A 25476-nucleotide genomic window follows, 5' to 3' on the forward strand; every position below is an offset into this window, starting at 1 on the left:
GGAATTAGACCACATTAGGCCTACCTGCCCAGCGTGCCAGTGACTAAAGATAGACTGAGAGTCTCCTCCCACCGCTCCCCGTCCCGTGCTGGCTCCGGAGACTGGAGCCCGCCGCAGCGGAGGCGGAACCCGGGGGGGCGGCTCCAGTCGTGAGCCGGCACCTATTCACAGCTGCGCTCAGGCCTGCGCCGAGGCCCTCCCCCGCTCCGCGGTTACCCTGGCAACGGCGCCGTCGGCGGAGAGAGGAGTGCGGGCCTGGCGGCAAGATGGTGAGAGGTGGCGGGATGTAGGGCGTGGCGCCTCCCCTATTTCGGTCGGGGGAACCTCTGCTTAGGCTCCGCTTTGATCTTTGTCCAGATGCTTTCCCGGGCCAAGCCGGCAGTGACGGATACCCCGCCGCCGTTAGACAGGCGAAGGAAGAAAGGGAAGAAGGTGCCGCAGCTGGAAGAGCTCCTAGCCCTGAGGGACTTCACTGGCGCGATCGCCTTGCTGGAGGTAACAGTGGCGACGGCCTCGGAGACCTCAGCCCGAAGGCGCCGCCGCCCCCCGGCTCTCCCGCTCCCCTCGGGAGAGCGGTATCGTTGTTGCCAGGCCTGTGCCCGACACGGCTGCGGGGCAAGGAGAACCCTTCCCCGCCCTTGTGTCCCCCTCTCTTCCTTCCGCACCCGTTAGGCCCTGTTGCAGCAGCTTTCCCCTCGGTTCGCAGGACTAGGTTTGGCATGTGAGAGTTGCCGGCTGCTCCCTCAGAAATGTTAGAGCAGCTCCACCCCTGTAGCATCCACAGCTGTCAAGCCGTCCATGAGATAAGATGGCCTAGTATTAGTTCGATGATCTCTGGGGCTTTATAAACTGTGTGGCAGCAGACAAAACTCTTACGTTATTTCTTCTCTACAAAGTTTAAACGGCAGGTGGGTGAGCAGGAGGAGGATACTGACCTTTGGATCGGATACTGTGCCTTTCATTTGGGTGACTACAAGAGAGCACTGGAGGTAAGGTGGGGAAATACAGCTCCCCGAGGTTGGAAATCAGAATGTGATAAAGTGATGACAAAAGGAGGAAGATGTTCTGTAGGGAACAGTTCTACCAGCCAGTTAAGATACAAATGTATGGTAATAAGGTAGGTTTATGTTTTTGTCTCATCGTGTATTCTTTCTCTAGAGGTTGATGCCCCTGCCCATTTAATGTACTTTCTTGTTGTTCTTTACGTTTTCTTGTATTGGGTAATTCAATGCAATGAGACATATTTATTCTCTAGAAGCTTTAAGTCACTAAAAGACATGCTAATTATTCAAATACGCATACATTTTTAATATTTGCACCTAAAATGCTGTTTTGTCACTTTCAGTGCATGAGTAAGAGAAAGAATACGCAATTCTTTCTCTTATGTCCATTTATGTCCCCAGTGAAACCCAGTTTGTTGCAAATCAGTTTGTTGCCAGTGTTCCTCAGATCCCTCTATCTTCTTAATTGTGCTAGCACATTTCTCTGTAGAAGTTTTAGCAAATTTTCATGGCTGCTTGGCTGTGTACCTCCAAGAGCTGGGGTACACAAGGGAGTGTTGTGGAGTGGTGTGGTGGTACCCACAAGGCTGCATGCTAGTCAAGATTTGAAAAACAACTCCATCTCTCCCTAAGTATTGTTTGTCTCATTGCTGTATTCCTACAGGTGTGAATTGCTGGGTCCTTGCAATGCTGTAATGCACCATTTAAGGGCTTATTTGTTTCAGTCAGTATCAGCTAGGGAGTTCTGCACTGCGATTCACTGTGAAGCAGAACTGTGAAGTATAACTGGTTTTGCAGATTCTTGCTTTCCCTATTAAGGAAATATTAAAACCAGATGATAACTTGAAGTATTAACAAGCAAAAATAACCACAGAGAAATACATTCTAGAGCAATGGCTCTAGTTTCTATCTTGGGTAAAATTAGGTGTTTAACTATAGTAATACATGGTCACATGCACAAGATGCAGATGTAAAACAGAAATAGAATTTCTGAAGTTTCCAAGTAAATTCACAAGTCACTTTCCCTCTTAAAAAACTGAAGAGGAGACAACCATTAGAGATGTTAGAAATGCTCAGTGAATCAAATTGGCAGTACAGAATGCAGAATAGTAGTACAAGACATAGTGGTAACTTGAGTTGCAGAATTTAAAGATTATGAATGTAACAATCAATTGCTGTAGTTAATTTATATCTAAAAGTTAGGTGTTAATGGGCAGCGAAAGTTTAAAAAAACAGAAAAATGTTTGTATACAAATGAAGAATAGCTTGCAATTTCTTTGAAATCATTTCTGCTATTTGGAATATCCAGTGGGTGCTTTTAAAGCCAGAGTAGATTTTTAAATGTTTCCTTCAACGAAAGAGTAAAAGCTTTTTTTTTTTTTGTTTCGTTTATTTGGGGTTTTTTTGATAGATTGGGTTTTGTATGTGGCATTTGATTCACCACTAGGTGATGCTGTTGATTCAGGCTTTTAAAAACTGTAAGTCCTCTTTTTCCCGGTTTTCTGCCCAAGTAAGGACAATAAAAGGTTTGTATGCATGGTTTTCGGTTGGTTTGTTTGTGTGCATGTTTTAAGTGAGAAATCCCAGGGCCTATCTTTTCAGATTTAAGACTTATCTTTGACACAGTGGTGAGTCCTGATAACTTTGTCATTTTGTGGTGGCATGTGGGAAATGAGCCTGTGCATCTCAACCTAGTTTCTTTTGAGACAGAACACCATAGTTGTAATTCCCAAGCCTGTAGTAATTGAGGAAGAGAGTGCTGACTGTAGAGGCTGAATTGCCTTTTAGTTCTGCTTCAGGGTTGAAGTATAATGCTCTATCTTCTCTGCTGTTACAAAGGCATTGCTGCTGTATTCTCAAGGACAAATTCCTTTATTATCTGTATCCTCTAGATTTTGGAGCACTCTTTAGGGAGTTCTAAGAGCACTGTAAATAAAATACTATGGGTAGAATATTCTGCAGAATTCGTCAGAGTAATATTCCACACAATATAAATGATTCACATTCTGAGTTGCCTGCAAGTGATAATGCATGGTCTATGTCACTATATTCCCAGTTTGTGGTTTGTAGTCCATATACCTAGTGAGGATCTTCAGAAATTATGCTGCTCAGTAATACTTTCATTTATAATGATCCTTTCATAGTGACCCAGGTGTGCTGGTTGCATGGCAACTTTTGGAGAAGGTTGGGAATTGGGGTCAGGTAGCCATCATCCACTGCTGGGCGAAGCAGGGACAAAAAGAAAAACACACAAATCTCCAGCTGCAAGAATATATTCAGAAAAAATGACAGCAAAATATGTGGCACACTCACATGAGAGATTTCACATTCTCTTATCATAGACAAACCAGCAGTAACATAATCTCTGGGTAGAGCACTAACCGCAGCTTCACTAGCGTCACACTTTCCCCTTCTTAGTAAGTAGATGCCTTTCTCAAAGGATATGCCACTGACACTGGCCTAGTGGGATCATCCCTCCTGCTGTACATCAGTTGACAAATGGTACTGCACTGGGCTCAAGTCTTCCAACAGTCATGGTGGTGGTCCCTCCCTGGGGACTTTCTAGCTTCCTTCTCTGACAAATTCAGTTTTATTAACACTGAGTGGCTAGTGTTTTTGTGGCATTGTATGGCAACCAGAACTCCCCTAGTAATGACAGCATCTAATTACTTTTCTGGAATCTTCCATATCTACTATTCCTAATGGGGAAAACCCCACCTGTCTTTCTGCCATGACTTGTTCACAGCACTAATCTTACAACTTTCCTGAAAAATTTCTCAATGTCACCCAAGGACCAGAATCAGTCCAATGATTCTTTTTCTGAGATGCCTGATCTTATAAATTGTAGCAGCTGGGGCCTAGCAGAGTTATAATATGTTTGAGGTATTAACAACTTAAGAGAGGAATTGGCAAGGGCAGGTCCACTGCTAGGTTGGATTCAAGAACAGGTTTCACATTTGCACTCTGCACCTTCTGCCTGGGTTTAGGAATGCAGTGGTGATGTGGTACAGCTGCCAGACATGGTAATGCCATTTTGGCCCATCAGCTGCACATGTGAGAGCAAAGCATGATCCCTGGGCCAGAGCCTTCAATGCATTATTTTGGTTAAAATCTCACAAACTACAGTCAATGATTCTTGCAGTCTCTCTGACAGTGTGTGCTTGCAGCCCACAAAGCCAAGTATAACTGGGGCTGCAACAAGAGGAGCATGGTCAGCAGGTTGAGGGAGGGGATTCTTCTCCTTTACTTGGCTCTTTTAAGATCCCCACCTGCAGTACTGCATTCAGTTCCGGGACCCCCAACATAAGAGGGACATGGAGCTGCTCAAGCAAGTCCACGGAGCAAGGCCACGGAGATGCTCAGAGGGCTGGAGCACCTCTCCTATGAAGACAGACTGAGAGCCTTGGGCTTGTTCAGCCTGGAGAAGAAAAGTCTCTGTGGAGACCTTAGAGCAGCTTCCAGTACCTAAAGGGGTCCTCCAAGAAATGTGGAGAGGGGCTTTTTACAAGGGCATGTAGTAACAAGACAAGGGGGAATGTCTTTAAACTGACAGGGGAGATTTAGGTTAGACATTAGGAGAAAAACTCTTCACTACATGGATGGTGAGACACTGGAACAGTTTGCCCAGAGAAGCTGTGGCTGCCCCATCCCTGGCAGCATTCAAGGCCAGGTTGGATGTGGCTTGTTGTAACCTGGTCTTGTGGAAGGTGTCCCTGCTCATGGCAGGGGGGTTGGAACCAGATGATCTTTAAGGTCTTCTCCAACACAGACCATTCTGTGATTCTGTCTGCTGCCTCCTTCCTCAAGGAGACTCGGGAGTCATTCCACTCTTCACTGGACTGGACTTCCTGCCTACCCTCAGGATAATTTCAGTCAAATAGTAAATCAGGAAAGGAATAGGGCTGTACTAAAGTAATGGTTCATCCATGAACAGAATCAGGTCTTGCTTGAGTGCTTTCGCAAGAAATGTGAGAATACAGGTACACTCAGTTCCTGAGAGATGAAGCTAGGAAATAAAAGATTAATTTTTGTCTTGGTGAAGTTTTCTAGGCTTCTCTGACATAGCCAGGTTACAATGAGTACCTCCACACCTCCTTTGAGCACTTGTGCAGCAGCTCTATAGGTTGGCCTGTTACTGGCTCTTCAAAATATGTGTTTATGGGCAGACAAGGAATAAGGCCACGAAGCAGAATCCTGCTGGCCACAGCATTGTCAGTAGGTGTCCACAGTTGTAGGCAATCAATCTGTCAGCCTGCTTTTGAGGAAAAGTGCATGTGTCTTGTGAAAGGCATGGGAGCTGCAGGAGGTTGAAATAGCAAGAAGTTGTTATGCTCCTGGTTGGCAAAAATATGTCACAGGTTGACTACTGGGAAAGCTTTTGGAGTATTCAGTTTGTTTGAGTTTGTTGGGGTTTTGGAGAGGAGAGTGAAGGTACTTGTGAAGTAATCCCTGAGAGACTGATGTTGAATGTCTTTTAGTGAGGAAAGGGGCAATAGTGCATAGTCTGGGCTAATGGCCCAAAACTACAGGGTAAATAGCACTAATAGTCCTAATTTTTATTTACTGTGTTTCCATAGGTTCACTTTGGTACTTCTAGAGCACTCTTTTATTTATTGCTTGCTTTGAATGGCCAAGCCAGAACATGACATGTGTTTATGCACTTTGTCTTTTCTAATTAATCTGCCTGAAGCTATAGTCAAAAGAGACTTTTGAATACATTTCATCTGGACAGGTTTTGAAAGATTCCAGATGGTCCCAATAAACAGCAGTGGCCTGTCTCTTAGAGCTCTGTGACAGACCTATATCAAGATTGATCTGGCCTCAGTAGGAAAGATTGGCCTCTAAGTAAATATTTTGGTTTGGTTGGTTGTTTTTTGTTATTTATTTTAAATCTTGAAGGACAGTTAGTCCCTGAAGTACTAGCAAGACTCAGCTGGCTTTTAAGAGCATACCTTACTAATATTTTCTCTGTTTTGGAGTGCAATTTACTTCTACTTGGCAAGAAAAGAAAAAAAATCTTTATGCTTGCAAACTATAAAGTTTATTGTTGTCAGCATATTTCTTTTCTTGGGATTCACTGACCTTTGGGCATGGCTTATTTTATCTGGTGCTATTGTTACATCTGTGCCTTTCCCCAAGAGGTAAGAAGTTTTTTACCCATAGCAGCACAACCTGGTAAATTCTTCCTAGGCAGAGGGAAATTCCAATTCATATGTTTGGAGAAGAGAGTACAGAGTCAGCAAGGTGGTTGTGTTGCTGGGAGGGATGAGAGGCTGATGGTGACTGGGAGTACATAGATGGCATTCTTTCAGATCTGGTGAGAACTTTGCATGACCCTGCTTGCTTTGCCGTATGTTGCTGGTTGGACATGGCCGAATGGAGAGCAGGAGCACCAGCAGGAGGCACTTTCACTGGGATGGTCCTTCCTAGTAATTAAACAGAAACCTGACAGAGGGAAAAAAAATATTCAGGAATGTCACTGTTCTGTAGCTGCAAAGTTGAGTTTTTTCGATTAAAAAAAAAAAAAAAAAAAGTAGATTGAAAAATTCATCTGTTAAATGTTTTTGTTCCACAAAGAGCAAGAAATGAAGCAGTCTGTGTGGCAGTATTAAGGGATATGTAATGAACATGGATGTGTAAGATATCACAATATGGTATCTACTGGTTTTCTGTTGCTGTTGGCTGTAAATCTTAAAATGGGAAACGGTGAAGTTATGCACAGTTTAGTAATGTTTAATTATATCTATTAGGAAATTTTGAATTTGAACAATACTGACTTGTAGGTTTGTATTTAATGCAGGTTTCCAAACAATTTTGGTCATGCATCCCATCAGTAAAAAAGTTTTGAACAAACCCACCCAATATACATATATGTATGTATAAATACATAGTACTATACTAACATGTAACTATAAAAATACACAAAATAGAAATTTAAAAATACAAGGTAAAGATTAAATAAGCACTATTTTTAAAATATTTACTTTAGTTATTAATGGTACCAAAAAAATTCTTCCTGCACACAATGGTATTGTCTTGCACCACTGCTGGGGTGCACTGTTGCATACACTCCACTTTGGAGACCACTGGTTTAGTCTATGCTAAGACACTACCTACAGGTTTACAAAAGCATGTTTTAACACTTGCTCCAGTAAATATTCACAAAGAGATTTCTCTGGCATTTATAGCTCCCAGGCTTTGACTGGAGGAGAACTTAGGAAAGCATCAGAAAAGACTGCTGAAAAGTGGGTTATTTTGATGCCTTTATGAATTTAATACATTAATCTTTTATAAATATAAAGAATGTACTTATATACAATTATTTATATTGTATTTTATATATATTTATAATTTCAGTATTGACAGAATTCATGCTCATACCAGTGAAGATTTATAGTGCTGCTTGTTCCTTTTTTTTGTTCCTATTGCTGTTAACAAAAAAGAGCTAGGGACATAGGTTAAAATGTAATAGTTTCATTGTTAGAACTGCAATGAACTTGAGAATAAGTCATTTAATCTTAAGAATTTAATGATACGTTGTAAAATGGTGAAAGAAATATGGTATACAGATGATATTTAACACAAGTCTGTGTGATTAAGCATTTTTAAAAAATCAACCCTCTCTTCTGTTACAGGAATATGAGGCCTTAACCAAACAACCAGCTTGCAATCCAAATGTTTGGGTGAACCTTGCCTGCACATATTTCTTTCTGGGAATGTATACACAAGCTGAACAAGCAGCCTTGAAAGGTAAGATGTATGTCTCTGATGGAAGGGATTACTCCTGGACTTGAACACTTAAAGTGATTTCCTGACAAAGTATTTAATGCTTTTTAATATATATATAGGAATAAAGGAAGGACACTTTTGAGCAAAGTTGGGTTGTTTCTTTTTTGTATGTTTGTTTGTTTGTTTCCATTTAACAGGAGACTTTTATTGCAGTTTGGTTCCTAAAAATACTGTGGGCAGGTGGAGCACCTGGAGCTGAAAAGAAGCACCTGGAAAATAAATTATCGTATTAATTTCTAAATACAAAACCTAGCATGTGCTGACCAGCAGCAGTAAGTTACTTTTCTTTTGACTGATTTAATGTCTCTGAGCCAGTGCAGATGAAGCTAATTAGGCAAGTGAAATTAGCACAAAATGCGGAGCTGAGAGAGTTCAGCATTATCCCTGATGTGAACAAGAGCTCTGTTTACATGGTTTGAGTGACTTAGTAGGTGGTCTTGTCACCTCATAAGTCAGATATTGGGTATGTGATTCTTCAAGGTGTGGAGTTCACTGCAATCACATTGTTACGTTTCTACTTTAATCTGAATGGGATAATTTAAAGAAGAGGAATGAAATTAGATTCCAAGGCAGTTTTCACTGCCTAAAAATGTTTCTGCAGTTGAATTGTTACCCATCACTTTCTTTTTATCTTTGTGATATATATTGTCTTCCATAGCCTTAAGTATCCTGGTGCTTTCTAAATAGAATTAATAGTAATGATACCTTGTTCAGCATCTGACTCTTGCCTTTGAAGGATAAAACTCTTACAGATTTTCTCCTCTCTTTCTTTCTGTATTTAGTCTTCTAGTCTTGAGCTCAAAATAGGGTAGGGAGGAAAATAACTGTACTTTCTGCTACTGTGGAGGAGTAACTTCAAAAAGGACAGTTTTGTAGTATCCCTTTAAATCGTCTGGAAGACCATTCTGTTTGGAAACAACACTGGAATGTTTTGCTTGTAACTATAAAAATTCACAGAGCTTTGTGGTCTGTATTCTTCAAGAGGTGTGTCAAATTCTAATATTCACAAATAATTCCATTTTTAATGTACCACAACTTTGATCTTTAGAGATTACAATATAGGACTTGAACTGGAATCTGAAAGTACTTGGACAATACAGCTTGAGGTGTCAGTATAACTCAGACCATGGGGGAAGCAAGCAGCTGCACCCTGTACCTGTTGGAGTCATTGTCATCAGCTTCTCATCATGTGAATTACAGTAATCTATTTTAGAGGTGACAGATGCACATCTGGGCATGCACCTTTATTAACTGTGAGTTTGCTCATGATGAGTGGTAGGGTAAGAGGTGCTGTTAGTGGTACTTGGGTGCTGGAGGCAAAGGCAAGGATATTAAGAAAGGAGTGTAAGATGTAGAGAGCATAGCCGAGGGAGCTAACAGAGAGTAACTGAGTGCTCATGCTAGTCCTGATTTTATGTAATTGTTTAAAGGCAGCATGCCAGTTCTTTTAGTGAGGTGCTACAACTTTTTTGTGAGTACTGTAACACTGATGATTTCTGGCTACTTAAGCTTGGTGAGGAGGCAGACACAGCTGAAGATTTGTAGCACTTGTCATTTCTCCATTGAAGGCTTCAAAGTATTGTATATTCCTCTTCCCACTCCCATCGTTTCAGTCTTTCTACATTGAGATTGAATGGTTTTCTTTTCACTCAAGACAGACAGATCCTCTTCTAGGTTTTCTTTAACATCTCAGGATTGCATCAGTGATGGCTGTTTGTAATATATTATTGACAGCTGAGGCCATAACATCTAGAGACATCTTACATGATTTTGCAAAGATCCTAAAGAAGCAAAATATTTCATTGGATATAGACACAACAGGTGAAGTCTCTAGAAGAATACCATTTATCCAGTACTGTCTTGAATGATAGACAGCGTTAGTGTTGGGCTGCTTATCTTTGTTATTTTGGGATTATTTTCCTAATTTCTTGCATATTGCTTGCTGTTTATTTCTGCAGTTATGTTAAGCTCCTGAAAGTAACATAGTACTAAAGCAAATGAGGGAGAAATAGTTAATTTTCAGCTATAATTCTAAATTACTACAGTGATGGAATCTCTTTGTGAAAGGGAACGTAACTGTCAGCTAGCTTTCTCTAATAAATCTTCTACACAAGCATGTAAATATCTAGAAATCAAATAGAAGCTCCTTCTTGCCATGTGCTGTTGCTGTTGCTTAAGAAAATTATTGTTAACTGTCTGAGGAGAAACATGAAGGATACTTAAAAATTAGGAAATTAGCATTAAAAGCCATAAGGTAATTATTGCATTTCATATGAGATATATAGTCCATAATCTCTTGTAGAGCAAGGTTTTACATTTGGTTTGTAATATATGTGTTCTTTTAGCTTGTCGTTACTTTATTGCAACTTCATGGTACATTCTCTCAGGAAAGTATAAACCTGTATATCAGAAGTCATATAAACCAGAATTAATGCAAATATAACCTCAGAAGTAGAGCAAAAAGGCAATAAAAAAAATCTTTCTTTGAAAGTTTTTCATTACAGTTGTACTTTACCTCCTCTAGGCTTTCTTCCAAATTCCTTTCATGTATTTCTGGCTTCTCCCTTTTCCCTGCTGTCCTCTTACATTGCAGTTGTTAATGTTCTGTATCTAAGGTGGAGTTACTTCAAGGCAGCTACTGTTGTTTCATAGTCATCCCATAGTGAAGCTGCCAAGGCATGCTTTTTTTACTCCTTCTGCCTCTCTGCTGTCATACATTGGCTGAATGTGTTTTCCATGTGTGTGATAGCCCTTCTAGCCTTGGGAGAATAAGGCTGAAAGTCTTCATCTTGGTTTAATAAGTAATAACAAATACATATTTCTTTTTGATTATAAAACCAAATAACCTTATGGTGCATTTACAGTTCATGTGTCTTGCAGAGGATAATGAGTAGAAGCTTAGCCTGGCACGTTTGCATGGTGGTCCTGGCAATTGGTCCTAGTGTTTAGAAGCCTGCGTAGTGCTCTCAGAAGCCATTGGCTAGCACTGCATTAAGAAAAACACAAGAACTAACTGTTCTTTTAAGCCACAAAATGTACATAAGTGAGGCTGCAGTTAACTCTGTTATGAAAGGCAGTCTTTTCTGGATAAACGGGATTTTACAATTAAATTAAGGATTCATGTGCAGACAGAGTTATGTTGCTCAACCAGTCATTAAAGTTGTTTGTAGTTTGGGGATTTTTTTATTTTTTTTTCCTCCATTCTAATTTTTGATGGCAAACTTTGTAATTACATTACTTCTTCACAACTCTGCATGTGTCGGATCTGAATGTGGTTTAACTGAACAGTTAAACTTCTCATTTCACAGCGTATACTGGAAGGAGCAATGTTGTACAAAAGCAGAACAGAAATGGGTTAGTAAAAGCAATGACGTTTTCCAAACCAGTTTTGCTTGTGCATGTACTAATGTTTGCCAGGTGTCAGAGAGTTGTCACCAGTGAAAATGTGCAGTTACAAGCGGGCATGGAAAAGTTGCTTGAGAGCAGTAATTCGTTTTCATTGCATTTAGCTGTGGTTTTGAACCGGCAGATTTAGATATATGGAACTTTCAAAGTGTGTAAGTGAAAATATCAATTTACACATATTTAAACTTTAGAAACTACTAACCCTATTTTCTTGCTTTCTTTTTAAAGTATCGTGAAAGCTACAGAACAGTAATAATTGATAGTGTTTGCTTCAGTGATCTTTAACTTTCTGTGTTTAAGCATGACTGAAATGAAATGTGTATATATTGCAAGTAACTGAACATAGCTGAACTAGCTTTTATGTATTTGGGAATGGGAAAATTTCAGTGAGTGTCCTCTGTAAATTTCATTCAGGAAAATTCTAAACAGTCGAGCTATTCAAGTGTGTGTAAGTGTTAACCTTGCTGCCTCACCGTGGCTTTTCCAAACATTTTTCCCATACCCTTGCATATTCCTTCCACCATTGAAAATGTGGTTCTGAGGCACAGAGGGCTTCATTCAGCTACTGTATTCAGGTGAGCAGGGTGTTGTTTCTCAGGAACAGGAGAATATTTCCTCTGGTGCTATTTTCTGTGCTGTCAGGCTGGAGCCTTCTTAACCCTGTTTCATTCCTACCAGCTCCTGCTATGTATAAGTTGTGTTCTATGTCCGTTAATGTGTGAAGTGCTGCTACAGCATATGCATTACATCTGCTAGATGGGATTTGTTAATACTGGATGCATGACCAGCATTGCCTTGCACTTTTACAAGAGGGCACATATGCCACATTGTCCATTACTGTGTTTCATGATCTTCTTACTGCCTGTGGCAGCAAAATGGAACCCACAAGGAGTCTGAGCTGCCATTTCTAGTGAGCTTAACTTTTTGTTTAGTAATTAGTGAAGATAACTGTCTTCTGTTCATTATACTTTTACGAATACTTCACTGGTACCTGTTCAGTGTCAGCACATAAAACTATACAGAAAACTTTTAAGATCAATGTCAACTATGACTTTAGTGCCTGGAACATCAGCACTAATCATGACAAAAATTCTAGTGTAGGAATATTGATGCGTTTCCTAGCTTGAAAGAGATATATTCTATCTAGCTATCTCAGTCATGTCTTTAGCACAAGGACAATACTAGATTTGGAGCAGGATCCAGTTTATTGCCATGCAGCATTGTCATCATGTTTGTTATTATCCCTAGATTGCTTAGTACTGATAAAAAAAGTAATAATTTACAATAATCTTCTTGAAAAAGTAGAATAGGAAAAGATCGCGCTTCCTTGTGACGTCAATACATCAGCAACGATGAAATTCAGTAGCAGCAAAGAGTAGTAAAAGAACAAGCCTAATGTCCCTTAAAAGTCATTATCTCTGATGAGGCAGTTGTATCACTTCCTGCTTCAGTGATTGACAACAGCTTTATCCAATATTCATAACCATATTCTCTCTGGAAAGTAATCTGATCTTACGCATATGTTTCCTTGTCTTCCTCAAAAAATGCATTTGGCACTGGCAGAAAAGAAACTGCTGATATTTAATGTTTCCATGGCTCTGCTTACTATATCATAGGGGCTGGTTTTTTCTTTTGTTTTTTGCCCTCTCCTTCTTTGGCTGACATTAAGTGTCTTATTTTAAAGACTATCAAATGGATAGTATCATATAATATCATATGACAGAGAACATTTTTTTTCTCCCTCCGTATATCCATGCCCACCATCAGTACTCGGGTTTCATCTTTTGCCTGGTTTTAGATGTAAAATAACATGGACTAACCCTTCAGTTTTTGCCAAGAAGTAAATAATAATTTTAATGTCAGATCAGATGCCAGGTTTAAGAAGGCAGCACCGCAGTCATTGGTTGACCAGTGAAACAAGAATTCCTTGGTTTAGATTCTTGAGGGAGTATTGCTTGCAAGTCACAATTTTCACAGCAAAATTAATGCTAAAAACCACTCAAAAAAAAAAAAAAAGAAAAGAAAAGGTGTCTTTGCCCATAGCACTGTGATTATACAATACGTTATTTTCAGTGTAAATCCCACAATCTGTCCTGCTTATATTTTTGGAGTCTTTGATGACCGAATGTTTTAAATTGTGAGGGGTTGTTGTGGTTGGTTTAAATTTCACACAAAAGCACATGTGGGGTCCATGTGCAACCCTTCTAAACTTTGATATTAAAACCTATCAATTAATGCTGGGGCACATGTAGAGTTGCCACACTATCATTACCAACAACATTTTGAAGAACATGCGTCTACATTAAGGTACCTTAACTTTCTAACTCAGTGAATGAAAAAATTTCTGACACAATGGTACATTCTAGTTATACTGTTGCTACTGTTGCTTATACAATATTGATTGTAGATCAGAAAAAAACCTTTCTGTTTTTTAATAATTAGGCTAATGAAAATTCCCATTTTTTTATCCTAGATTGAAGGCCATGTAACTTCTTAAAAACTTGATGCTCTGTTGTTAAGATGTGGCTTTCTGGGAGCGCTCTCGTACTGCCTTGGCTTTTTTGGGACATTTGTGTTGTAGCAGTTGTTAAAAGATACAACTCTCTGTCCTCTTTTTCTAGTAACGGGGTAAAATAACACAGCTTGGGAAGGAGGAAGTGAGAGAAATAATTGCTGTACCTATCAGGAGTATGTGGGCAGGCTTACACTGCCAGCCTGATGAGAATGTCCTGGGTTTTGGCAATGTCCACTGTTACAAAGGGTGTTTTTACTATGTAGAGAAAGAGTAAGAAGCCTGAAAATCTGATCTTACATGCTTAAAAAAAATAAATAAACCTAACTTATTACTAGAAAATTCCATCTTGGGAGGGCGGAGGGAAGAGGTTTTGGTGGTTTGAGCCCTCTTTCATGGTTTAGGATGTCAGAAGAATTACAGCCTTGTGTTACAGGCCATTGCTTTGCTAACTCTGCAACTTTTGTGGCTTCATAAACATAGTAAGTCATTCTGTTTTTTTGAAAGATTCCATGTTCATCCTTTCTGTTGAAACATAGGTTGCCAGCTGGTTGGTCTGAGCAAGAATGAGAGTGCTCATTAGCTGAGCAGGCTAAAGAAAATACAGGAAACAAGGGAAAGCTTTTTGGAAGATTGCTTGCAAAAGAAATTAATAGCTCTGTTGGATGAGGACCTTTGTCACTCTCAGTGAAGCACAAGTCTCTCTCTAGTGACTTGAAGCTCTACAGTTAACAATTTGTGTCATATGGAGTGAGTTAAATGGAATTTCTAATCCTGCTTCAGCAAGAAATTTCATGAACTTCAGGGGCTTTATAAAGGATATGTCTCCCTTAAATCTCTTTCCATATCTTAGTTTGAATCTTAGCTGAGCATAATATGATGTGCATACATAACAAAATGATAGCAGCAATGGCTTTCACAATACACTGGAAGTTGACAAGATTCCTAAAATTATGAATCACAACTTATTTTAAATGTGACACATTGTAGAAGGAGCCTTGATTATGAGCTTATCTGTTGCTGCTTTTTATTCTCTGAAAGATGCTGTGCTATGTGTCACAAAAAAACCCACAATTATCCAGACGGCCCTGCAGGGAAATGATAGTGCAATTCCTAGATGTTTAAAGGCTCGTGGAAGACAGAGGCCAATGAAAAGTTACTTTCAAAAGAGATTTAAAAAGAAATGGTATGGGAATGAAGATAGGAAGCAGGAAGACCCTTAAACCACTCTAAAATTGGCAGAATATGCCATGGGGCATGACCTGCAAAGGCTACATCAGTGAAGAACTGTTCTTGGTCTAGTTAATGAAAGAATATGGGTGCACGCATGTTTGTTGAGAAAGAAAGTTAAAAATAAAAGACAGCTTGAGTTCTGTGCAGCGATAATTACTGAATTTTCCTTTCAGCACCTAAGAGTCGTCTTCAGAACCGTTTACTCTTTCACCTGGCACATAAGGTATGATGTCTTTTCTTCACTCCTGCTTTGTTTGTTTTCTTTTCAATTTGATAATGTGTAATTTATGCTGGCAACCTGGCAGAATAATTAAAATGTCTGTGACAGCAAGAGAACATTTTCCATAACCACCCTTCTGTATTAAAATGTGGATGAGAAAGTGAGTGTGAAAACATAATCTTAAAGTCGGTGCTCTCAGCATGTATCTGAGGAAAGTCTTACAAACACACTTCACATAAGTCATACAACAGGAACCGCATGATATTTTTGATCACTAGGAACCTGGAACTCAAATAGAATCAGAAATGTATAAGCCACTATTTTTCTTCTTCTGTGTACCAAGTTTTTGTAAGTTGCAGCTGCCTTATATTTAGCAGTTTGACCAAAGTGCTCTGTATGCTGTTACTGATCCTCCTAAGTCATTCAGTATCCAAGAAGTTACATTGTTTATAGCATGAAATTTACATTAATTTCAACAAGAATTAAATGCTTATTTCATTTACCACACATAGCTATGTTCCCTTAAATTTGGGGTTATGTTATACTGTGTTATACTTAACAAGTATTGTGCTACTGAAAAGACTGAGTTGAAAGAAAGTATAAATCCTGAACGTTAGCTTCGACATCAGATTCTCTTTACTTAAATCTTTGTTAAGAGGGAAGTCTTAAAACATTTTTCCAGTGGGGCTGACACTGATGTTTGTGATAAAGAGAAGTTGAGTAATTGTTAGTTCATTTGATTAGTCTTTGGAATATAAAGGGTTTTATAAAACTGTGAAGCTCATTGCCTTTAGTTCTCTTCAGCAACTTCTCTTGCCTTTATGCTGGGGTATCATTTTGTGACTGGCTTAAAGAGAGAGGAAAAGGATTCGAAGAAAACCTGAAAGATAGACGAAAACCAAATACATAATATATTGTGGGTGAAAGAATTCATGATTAGTGTTTAATCGGCAAAGGGAAGCACTGGAATAACTAATTTGAGTAGAGGGATTAGGTGAATAGCTTCACCTTTACTATTGTAATACAAATATAATGGGTATGTTTAACTCTATTCCTTGATTTTATCCTTGTGTGCATGTTATGTGCTATTCAGCAATTCTTTAAAAATAAACCATTTAGATAAAGAAACTGGAATTTTAAGAAGCTAATGAAAGAGATTTAATGCTGTAAATAAGTCTTGTGAAAATTAGTGCTTGTGTGTTGGCAAGTCTTGAATTTTTGTGCTATGCGTGAGAAATAAGATTTGGATCTGCAAACAGTAAAATTTCTGCTGGCTCACATAATAACAGTCAAATTTTGTGTTGCAAAATTCTGTTTGTGAAATAATTTTGCTCTTTCCCTCTTATCCACCAAGGCATGTGACATGTAATTATGTATAAATCACACTTTAAAGGAAACTGTCTACATAGTTTTCAGCCTCACTATTTAGTTTTAACTGGCCTGCCTTCTCTAATATTTGCTTTCTCCACTGGTCAAATTAACTTTAATATAACAGAGGTTTTCCAGATGTTTAGTATTAATCACCTGCTGTTTGCCAGCAAGGACGAAACTAATCCAGCTAATTAAAATGTTTTTCTCACTGAACTCATCTGAGAATATGTCACATTCTTTTTAGTTCAGTGATGAGAAGAAACTGATGAGCTCTCACCAGAATCTGCAGGACATTACAGAAGATCAGCTTAGCTTGGCATCTATCCACTACATGCGGTCCCACTACCAAGAAGCTATTGATATCTACAAACGCATTCTTCTTGATAATCGGTGGGCACCTTTACTCTGAACCTTATTGCAATTTCTCTGATGCTGTTGGTATTTGAATTCTATTTAGCTGCTTGGTTTCTGAAAGTAGGAAATTTTCCCAATCACTATGTCCCTTTCCCACCAGAAAATGCGCACAAGTTGCAAACCCCTCAATTTTGTTCATTGCAAAGCATTATTGAAAAATTCATTTTTAAAAAAAGTCTGCTCTCTTTTGCTTTAAGTGATATTTTTTGTAATTAATTCTGAGATTATTTTTTTTTCATTTTGTTACTTACTTCTGAAATGATACATGGTTATGTACCTGCTTCGTCTTTTTCTTTCCCCCCCTGTGATGGCCAGTCTGGTGACTCTTGTTTGTGGTTACTGACTTCTTCACCTTTTAGCCTTTCTAAGAAGGGTTTTTATGTAGAGAGTTCCTTGTATTTCTTTAAGTCTGGAATTCTTTCAATTTCTGTTTAGCATAGAATCATAGAATGGTTTGGGATGGAAAGAACCTTAAAATCATCTAGTTCCAACCCCCCTGCCATAGGCAGGGACACCTCACACTAGACCATGTGGCCTAAGGCTCTGTCCAACCAGGCCTTGAACACTGCCAGGGATGGAGCATTTACCACTTCTTTGGGCAACCTGTTCCAGTATCTCACCACCCTCACAGTGAAGAACTTCTTCCTTATATCTAACCTGAACTTCCCCTGTTTAAGTTTAAACCCATTACCCCTTTTCCTGCTATGACACTTGCTGATGTTTTTCCTATCGTATTCTGCAAGTTTTTAATTTGGAATTTAACAAGTAACAAATTGAGTTCTCAAGTGGCTGAAATAATTGTTTAGTAAAATAAAAACTGCTGTCCCAGGATGCATAGCTATCTTTTTTCCATTTGAATGCTTTAGAGAAGTCCATGATAATGTGTGTATATATGTTGCGTAATGCTCAGGAAAGAGAATTTTAACTTCCAAGACCCATAGAAAGAAACACTCAAAGCTAAACGGGTAACCTTCACAACAGTAACACTTTTATTGTTTCCACAAATGCCTGTCTATCTTTTGTGTCTAGTTCTTCTGGCTTGATAGCTTGTAATGGCAAGGATTTTTTGAGATAATTGTACTTGATATAAGATAATAAGGTCCATTAAAATATTTTCAAACTTCTATGTCATATTGAATGTATTTGCATAGAAAATCCTGTTCTGTCAGGCCAAATAGTGCTTGTCTTCTGTGGATTGTCTTAGTGTAAAGTTGCCACCATTTCCCCAATTTGCAAACCAAAAGTTTTACAGGTAATTCTTTAAAGCTGCAGTAGCTGCCATTGAAAACACTAATGCAAATCTGGATCTGTGCAATCTTAGCTGACTCCTAGAGCTCTAATAACTATAAGCATTTCTCGGAAACCCCAGTTTAGGCTCTTCAAAAGGGTTAAGCAAGGAAAAAGAGATAGTGGGGTTGCATTGTATGTCAGAGAGTGCATTGACAGCCTTGAACTCGATGTGGTGAGTGAGAAGGCTGAACATTAATGGGTGAAGATCAGGGAGAAGGCCAACCAAGCAGATAATCCTGGTAGGAGTTTGTTACAGACCACCCAGCCAAGATGAAGCTACAGATGAAGTGTTCTTCAAACAACTGGAAGAAGTTTCATGATCACTTGCCCTTGTTCTCGTGGGGACTTCAACCCCCCACTTGTCTGCTGGAAGTACAACACAGCAGAGGAGAAACAATCCAGGAGGTTCTTGGGGAGTGTGGAAGATAACTTCCTAATCCAGCTGGTTACTGAGCCAACTAGGGGAGATGCCTGCCTGGATTTGCTGTTTGCAAACAGAGAAGGACTGGTGGGTGATGTGATGGTTAGAGGCAAAGTGATCAAGAAATTACTGAATTTTCAGTCCTTAGAGAAGTCAGAAAGAAAGTCAGCAGAACCTTCACCTTCAACTTCCAAAGGGCTGACTGGCCTGTTTAGGATTCTGGTTGGCAGAATTCCTTGGGAAACATTACTGAAGGACAAAGGGGCCCAGGAAGGCTGGATGCTCTTCAAGAATGAAATCCTTAAGGTGCGGGAGCACATGGTCGCTATGTGCTGAAAATCAAATTGGTGGGAAAGAGGCCAGCCTGGCTTAACAGGGAGATATTGCTAAAACTCAGGAAAGAAAAGAAAATTTATCACCTGTGGAAGAATGGACAGTTACCCCATGAAAAGTACAAAGATATTGTTAGGTTATGTAGAGGAAAAGTTAGAAAGGTGAAAGCACAGGTGGAGCTAAATCTGACCACTGCCATAAAAGATAATAAAGCATGGCCTGGATAGATGGGTTCTTTGCTGGGTTGGAAACTGGCTGGATGGTCAAGCCCAAAGAGTGGTGGTAAATGGCATCACATCTAGTTGGTGACCGGTCACTAGTGGTGTCCCTCAGGGCTTGATGTTAAGGCCAGTGTTGTTTAATATCTTCATTGATAATCTGGATGAGGGAATCAAGGGTACCCTCAGTAAATTCGTGGACAACACTAGGTTGGGTGGGAATGTTGATCTGCTGAAGGACAGGAAGGCTCTGCAAAGGGATCTGGACAGGCTGGATTGATGAGCTGTGGCCAGTGATATGGAGCTCAACAAGGCAAAGTGCCGGGTCCTGCATTTGGGCCACAACAACTTCATGCAATATGCCAGGCTTGGGGAAGAGTGGCTGGAAAGCTGCTCATTGAAAAGGACCTGGGGTGCTGATTGATGGCTGCTGAACATGAGCCAGCTTGTGCCCAGGCAGCCAAGAAGGCCAACAGCATCAGAAACAGTGGGGCCAGCAGGGCCAGGGCAGTGATCATCCCTCTGTATTCAACACTGGTGAGGCCACACCTCGAATCCTATTCAGTTCCTATATCCTCGAATTCAGTTCCAGGCTCCTCACTACAAAAAAGACATTGAAGTGATGGAGCTGGTCTAGAGAAGGGCAGCAAAGCTGGTGAAGGGTCTGGAGAGTAAGTCTTATGAGGAACTGCTGTAGAAGAGAAGGCTCAGGGGCGACCTTGTCTCTCTCTACAACTACCTGAAAGGGGGTTGTAGTGAGGTGAGGGGTTGGTCTCTTCACCCAAGTGACAAGCTAATGGACAAGAGGAAATGGCCTCAAGCTGAGGGTAGGCTTAGACTGGATATGAGGAAAAAATTCTCCACAGAGAGGGTGGTGAGGCATTGGCACAGGCTGCCCAGGGAAGTGGTGGAATCACCATCCCTGGAAGTGTTCACAAACCGTGTAGATGAGGCCCTCAGTGATATGGTTTAGTGGTGGTCTTGGCAGTCCTGGGGTAATGGTTAGACTTGACTTGATGATCTTAAGGGTCTTTTCCAACCTAGTTGATTTGGTGATTCTGTGATTTGACATGCTTGTAAAAGATGTAGACGTGAGAGCTTTATCACTGATTTTAATGTTCTGTAGTATAACTGTGGTGGAATTTAAATGTTCTCTTTAATCCTCTTTCCCACAGGGAATACCTGGCCTTGAATGTATATGTGGCCCTATGCTATTACAAACTGGATTACTATGATGTATCACAGGAAGTGCTAGCTGTTTATCTTCAGCAAGTTCCTGACAGTACCATTGCTCTTAACCTTAAGGCTTGTAACCATTTCCGCCTTTACAATGGGAAGGCTGCTGAGGTATCTATTGGACAGCCCTTCAGTTCACTTTTATTTTAGCTTGAGATTCTGTACAGGGTTGTTTTGGGGTTTTTTTCCTTATCTGTCTTAATGAGTAATGTTGATATAGGTCTTTATTTTGTCATTGTGTCCTTCTCTTAGGAATGTCACCTCTGTCAGTTTTCCTGGTGTTAAGCCATCTGTCTGCATGTGTGCCCAGTAGTCTTACACTTTTCCTACTTACGACCTTGTGTCTATATATATTACCCAATTGCTAAAACATTACATAAAACTGGGAAGGCAAAAACCTTCCAGTGATCCAGCACTGCTGGAGATGTCTTTCTGTCAGGCTCGTATGAAACTCCATTTATGCTTGTGTTAAAATTTTGGAATATATGTAATCCCAGGCAGAGCTCAAGAACTTGACAGAGAGTGCTTCATCATCATTTGAGTTTGGCAAAGAGCTCATTAAGCACAATCTGGTGAGTAATGTATTTCTTGGGCTTAATATGAACTACACTCAGTTGTAGAGCTTTTCTTGATGATTCATAAAATGGAATATTTTGGGACTTGCAGACCAAATTGAATCTCTGCTGCCATGTAAATCCCACTCCAGACATCCTACCTATATAGTCAATGCACCATCAAGTGTATTTTTTATCCATGGCATTTTTTCCTGTCAGTTTGAGACTGTGTCAAGAAAATTATAATGCTGTTGGTTTTAACCCCAAAGGCATATTAAAATAATTTATGTCCTGTAATAACACCTTTGCAAGATATTTTGTGGAACCCAGTCAATAAGGACACTGTAGAAACAAGTCAGAATGCATGACCCTGAACTCTTAGTACAAAAACAATATGAGTGGAATTAAGATTAGTGGAATTAAGGTAACTCAGAGAAAATGGTCTTCATCCTAAAAGTACTTAAGAAAGAGTTGTCAGGAAAAAGCTGCAGTGTTCAGCACACTGCTGTGTGTTCTGCAGTTAAAAGGACTCTGATCACCTGTTAATCTTGCCTGCAGTGGTATTATTTGCTGATCAACCCCTAACAGTAGATTGCTTTTATTTAACGATGAGGAGTTGCTTGCTTTGTATTTTTTCAAGAGTAGTCACAACAAGCTAACACTTTTTTCCCCAAGAGTTAAAGCTGCTTTCCAACTGAGCTTTTGTAAGTCAACATTATTTATTTTGAATTTCTGTCTTTTTGCCAGTGGTTTACTGAATAAGTATGTTAGATTCTGTTGGAGGAACTGTTATGTGAAACTGGAATGTAATTGACTGCTCCTAACCAATTTAGGATCTTGTGGCATTCTAAATAAATGCAGAGTTGTTGGCCTAATTTTTCCATATGAACACTTCATAAGCAAATTGTAATTCTATGTGTATTCCCCTCACTCTTGTCTCAGACCATATTATTCTTTAAAATCTTTGATATATAATGTATCACTGCTTTGAGTTGCTAAAAGCTGGAATAAGTTATTCTTTACTGATGAATTAAGTACTTTATATTCTTCAGGATAAAGATTGTCACACAGCATAATTCTGTAGTTATATTAAAGTAGGGAATATGGTAATGTCAGTACCACTGCCCTTTTCCTATTGTTAATATAGGAATTTCAGGATTAATTTCCTTGAATTAAGAGATCATAGACAAGGTTTTGATAACAAAATTATCAATATGCTGCTTTTCTCTGCAGGTGGTGTTCCGAGGAGGAGAAGGGGCTTTGCAGGTCCTGCCTCCTCTGGTTGATGTAATTCCTGAGGCAAGACTGAATCTTGTGATTTACTATCTCCGGCAAGGTAAATAACACTTTTCTCTGGCTCTTCCATAGCTTCAGGGATGACATTAATTCATCTGATCTCAACTGACTATTCAATTAAATGGTTTTTTTTGTCTTTGTAGTGAAATGCAATTTATTTAATTTTCTGTTCCTCTGGAAAATAATGATCTAAGAGCTCCCATGGTTTGTAGAGAAGGGCTTTCATTGTGTGCAGTCAAATAAATCTACTTCAGCAGAGTATTAGAGGTTCTTGGGCTGCAGAAGATGACTTTGGGGATGATGGTGTTTATATGTTTATAGTGAGAGTTATACTAGTTACACTATTTCTGTAAATATGACACAGAGTATGAGCCAAAATCACTGTAAAAAAAGGCTATAGTTCGTGAGCAAGAGATTTCGTTCCAAGTCTACTATACAACTCTCAAAGAATGTGGGTAGATAGTCAGAACCAGTTGGAAAGCATTGTTTCTCTTCTTAGTTGTCTGGCTTCTTTCAATTTTATATGAGTTTACTTTCAGAGCCATTCCTATTCCTTCATTGTGTTCCTTTATTCAACTGCAGCTTGACTGGCTGAGTACTGAGTAGGTGTTAACTGCAGTCATCTAATATAAGGTGATGTGATAACTGCTTTTCCATCCTCTACTTTTTTATAATGTTATTTTGTCACCTTTTAAAGGTGACAAAAAAACCAAAACCTTTTAAAGGTGACAAAATAAGTTTAGATGACCAGAGCATCTGAAAGCAGAAAAACGTATTTTATTAATTTTTAAATAAATAAAGTCCATGCCTATTTTTATATTTTTCCCCCAAAAAATATTGAAAAATTACCAGGAAAAAAGGTGATCTATACTTCTGACAAAAGTAAGTCACACCACCTTGTTCTTTGCATCACAGTAAGCTCATCAGACAATCTGAGCATACACAAGCATAGTACATTGAAAAAGCTTCGTGAGTGTGATTGACTTGGAGTTTCAGATACTGATTCTGAGTAACATCTGTAGGATTTGTAATTAACAAGACTGGTGAGATTTAATCTTTTTAGTTGAAATAAGTTCTCTTTGGTGCTCAGTATCCAGGACTGCTTCTTTTGTCTTCATATACAATTGAAAAACTGCCTCATTGTTTCAGTTCAACTCAGATTGTGGCAAATTTTAGAATATTCCACTACTGATAACTATTAACTGTTACAGAAATTTGTCTGGTGGCAAATACAAATTTGCCACAATACAATAAAATCGCATTATACAGCGTCCACTACTATCCCCTTATCCATACAAACAGTCATACATTGGGTTAGTCAGTACATTTTAGCATTGGTAAATCCATGCCTGCTGTTCCCAGCCACCTTTCTGTGCGGTATTTTGTTGCCAATATCACCATAGGTAATACCAGTATTATTACCAATAGTATTGTTAATAATACTATGTTTCAAATTAAGTTTTACTTACACAGAAGGAAAGTACATCTTCTGCATCACTTAAGAATCAGCCTTGTTTACAAATTTGCTGTCAACCTAGCAATAATTTTCATTAGTTCCTGTTCCTCACTGTGGTATACAAATGACTTGCATACTGACAAAGGAGCCAGTACAGCTTACTCTCCAAAACTTAAAGGTTTCTGATAAAGGTAGGCTTGTGTTACAACATGCTCTGAGCTGGACTGACTGAAGTACAAACATGCATCCCATTTTTTTTTCAGCTTTTTAAGGTAGTGACTTTTAGCAGAGTTTGGGGGCTGTTAGAGCCTGAAGAGCATAATTCCGTGCTGATGGTCTACATTAATGAAAATTAAGGCTGCTGTTATTTTTTTTTTTCTCCTGTTGGTTAATGGTGAGCTGAGCTAGCCAAAATTAACAAAAAACCCCCTATTTTTAATTAAAAAAAAAGTCTTCTGGCTAGTCTGATACCTTGTGCTGGCTTACTACATGACTGCTCAAGGGAATGGGTACAGAAGCAGAGGGGCTGGATGGGAGCCCTGCAGCTCCAATATATATTGCCTTAAGTCACACTAGAGTACTGTCCCCACAGTGTATGGATGGTATGTACTAACAAAAAATAGTTTTGCTTGATGAGGCTGGTACAATGCTGTATTAACAAAATTTTGCCGATAAAAAGGGCACCTTCACTAGATTGGTTTATGAAGCTGACCATAGTGCCAACGTCTTTTTTGATTTAGGTGTTTGAGATCTTTACAGTTTGTTTATTTCTTGGGTGGAAGGAAGTTGTTCATTGAATTTAAACTTTACATTTAAACTTCTATACCAGTAGTGCTTTTTGCTTGTTAGAATTAGGATCAGGTAAGAGCTGCTAGATAGATTTTGAAATGTTGACAAGGAAGAGATGAAGTTTACCTCCAGATTCATGTTATCCTATCCTCCTTAAGGGGTAAATAAATATGAGAAGAGAAAAGACAGGAAGATGATGGATTTATTATCTTGACCTTGTACTGTTGAGAAGGCAGCCACTGGATAATGAACAAGGGGAGCAAGTCATCTCTACTAGGAAGATTGTAGTAATAAAGAAGCTATTACTTGCTCCATGTTTGTTGAGTTCTAGAAAACCATCACCATTGTGATATAAATTCACAGTGATTTATAGTTATCTTTCTCCTCCTGTCTGACTGCTTTATTTCTTAGTCTATGACTACTGGGGAAAGTTGTAGAGGACAAGTGACTTGTTCTAATACAGTGTGCTATGGGTTGTCATGCATTCTAATGTCCGGTATTTCAGATGATGTGCAGGAGGCTTATAACCTGATGAAGGACCTGGAACCTACAGCTCCACAGGTAATTGGAAACTGATGTCATGGTACATAAAGACAGAGGTTATAAATGGATATGAAATCTGCCACATACAAAACTGGTATCCTGAGGACAGCTTGTCCCATTCCCACTCTTAAAACTCTTGTGTTTTGCATCTTTATCAACAATAGACTTAATGTGCATGCATAAATTATATATGTGCATATATGAATACTTAGGATGTTTTTTACTGTACCTCTTGGGGTTAACTAAGAATACAGCTCTGTTGTGTACAGACTTGATTCTGGGGAGCTGACCATTAGTGCATAGATGAAGGCCCTCTTCCAACTACAGCTACTTGTCACTTCTGCCCTGGTGATGGTTACCATCCCTCAGATCTGCTAGCTTAGATGCTTATGTGG

At 39.2% G+C, this 25476-nt stretch overlaps 1 protein-coding gene across 2 annotated transcripts in view; it reads left to right on the plus strand.

The window, feature by feature from the left end:
- Positions 1 to 357: 357 nt before the first annotated feature.
- IFT56 (intraflagellar transport 56) overlaps positions 358 to 25476 on the plus strand; it is a gene marked incomplete at its 5' end in the record, with an annotated part of 49270 nt that continues 24151 nt past the window's right edge. Inside the window, 9 exons of one of the 2 annotated variants that reach the window (XM_080635342.1) lie at positions 358 to 495; positions 897 to 989; positions 7637 to 7751; positions 15114 to 15163; positions 16776 to 16921; positions 20383 to 20554; positions 20941 to 21015; positions 22231 to 22333; positions 25044 to 25099. In XM_080635342.1, coding sequence (XP_080491468.1) covers positions 358 to 495; positions 897 to 989; positions 7637 to 7751; positions 15114 to 15163; positions 16776 to 16921; positions 20383 to 20554; positions 20941 to 21015; positions 22231 to 22333; positions 25044 to 25099 — 948 coding nt within the window. The remainder of the gene's footprint in view (positions 496 to 896; positions 990 to 7636; positions 7752 to 15113; positions 15164 to 16775; positions 16922 to 20382; positions 20555 to 20940; positions 21016 to 22230; positions 22334 to 25043; positions 25100 to 25476) is intronic. The other variant, XM_080635343.1, reaches the window with a different exon arrangement.

Source organism: Psittacula echo (genome assembly GCF_963264785.1).
Source record: "Psittacula echo genome assembly, chromosome: 1".
In the NCBI taxonomy this organism is placed as follows: domain Eukaryota; kingdom Metazoa; phylum Chordata; class Aves; order Psittaciformes; family Psittacidae; genus Psittacula; species Psittacula echo.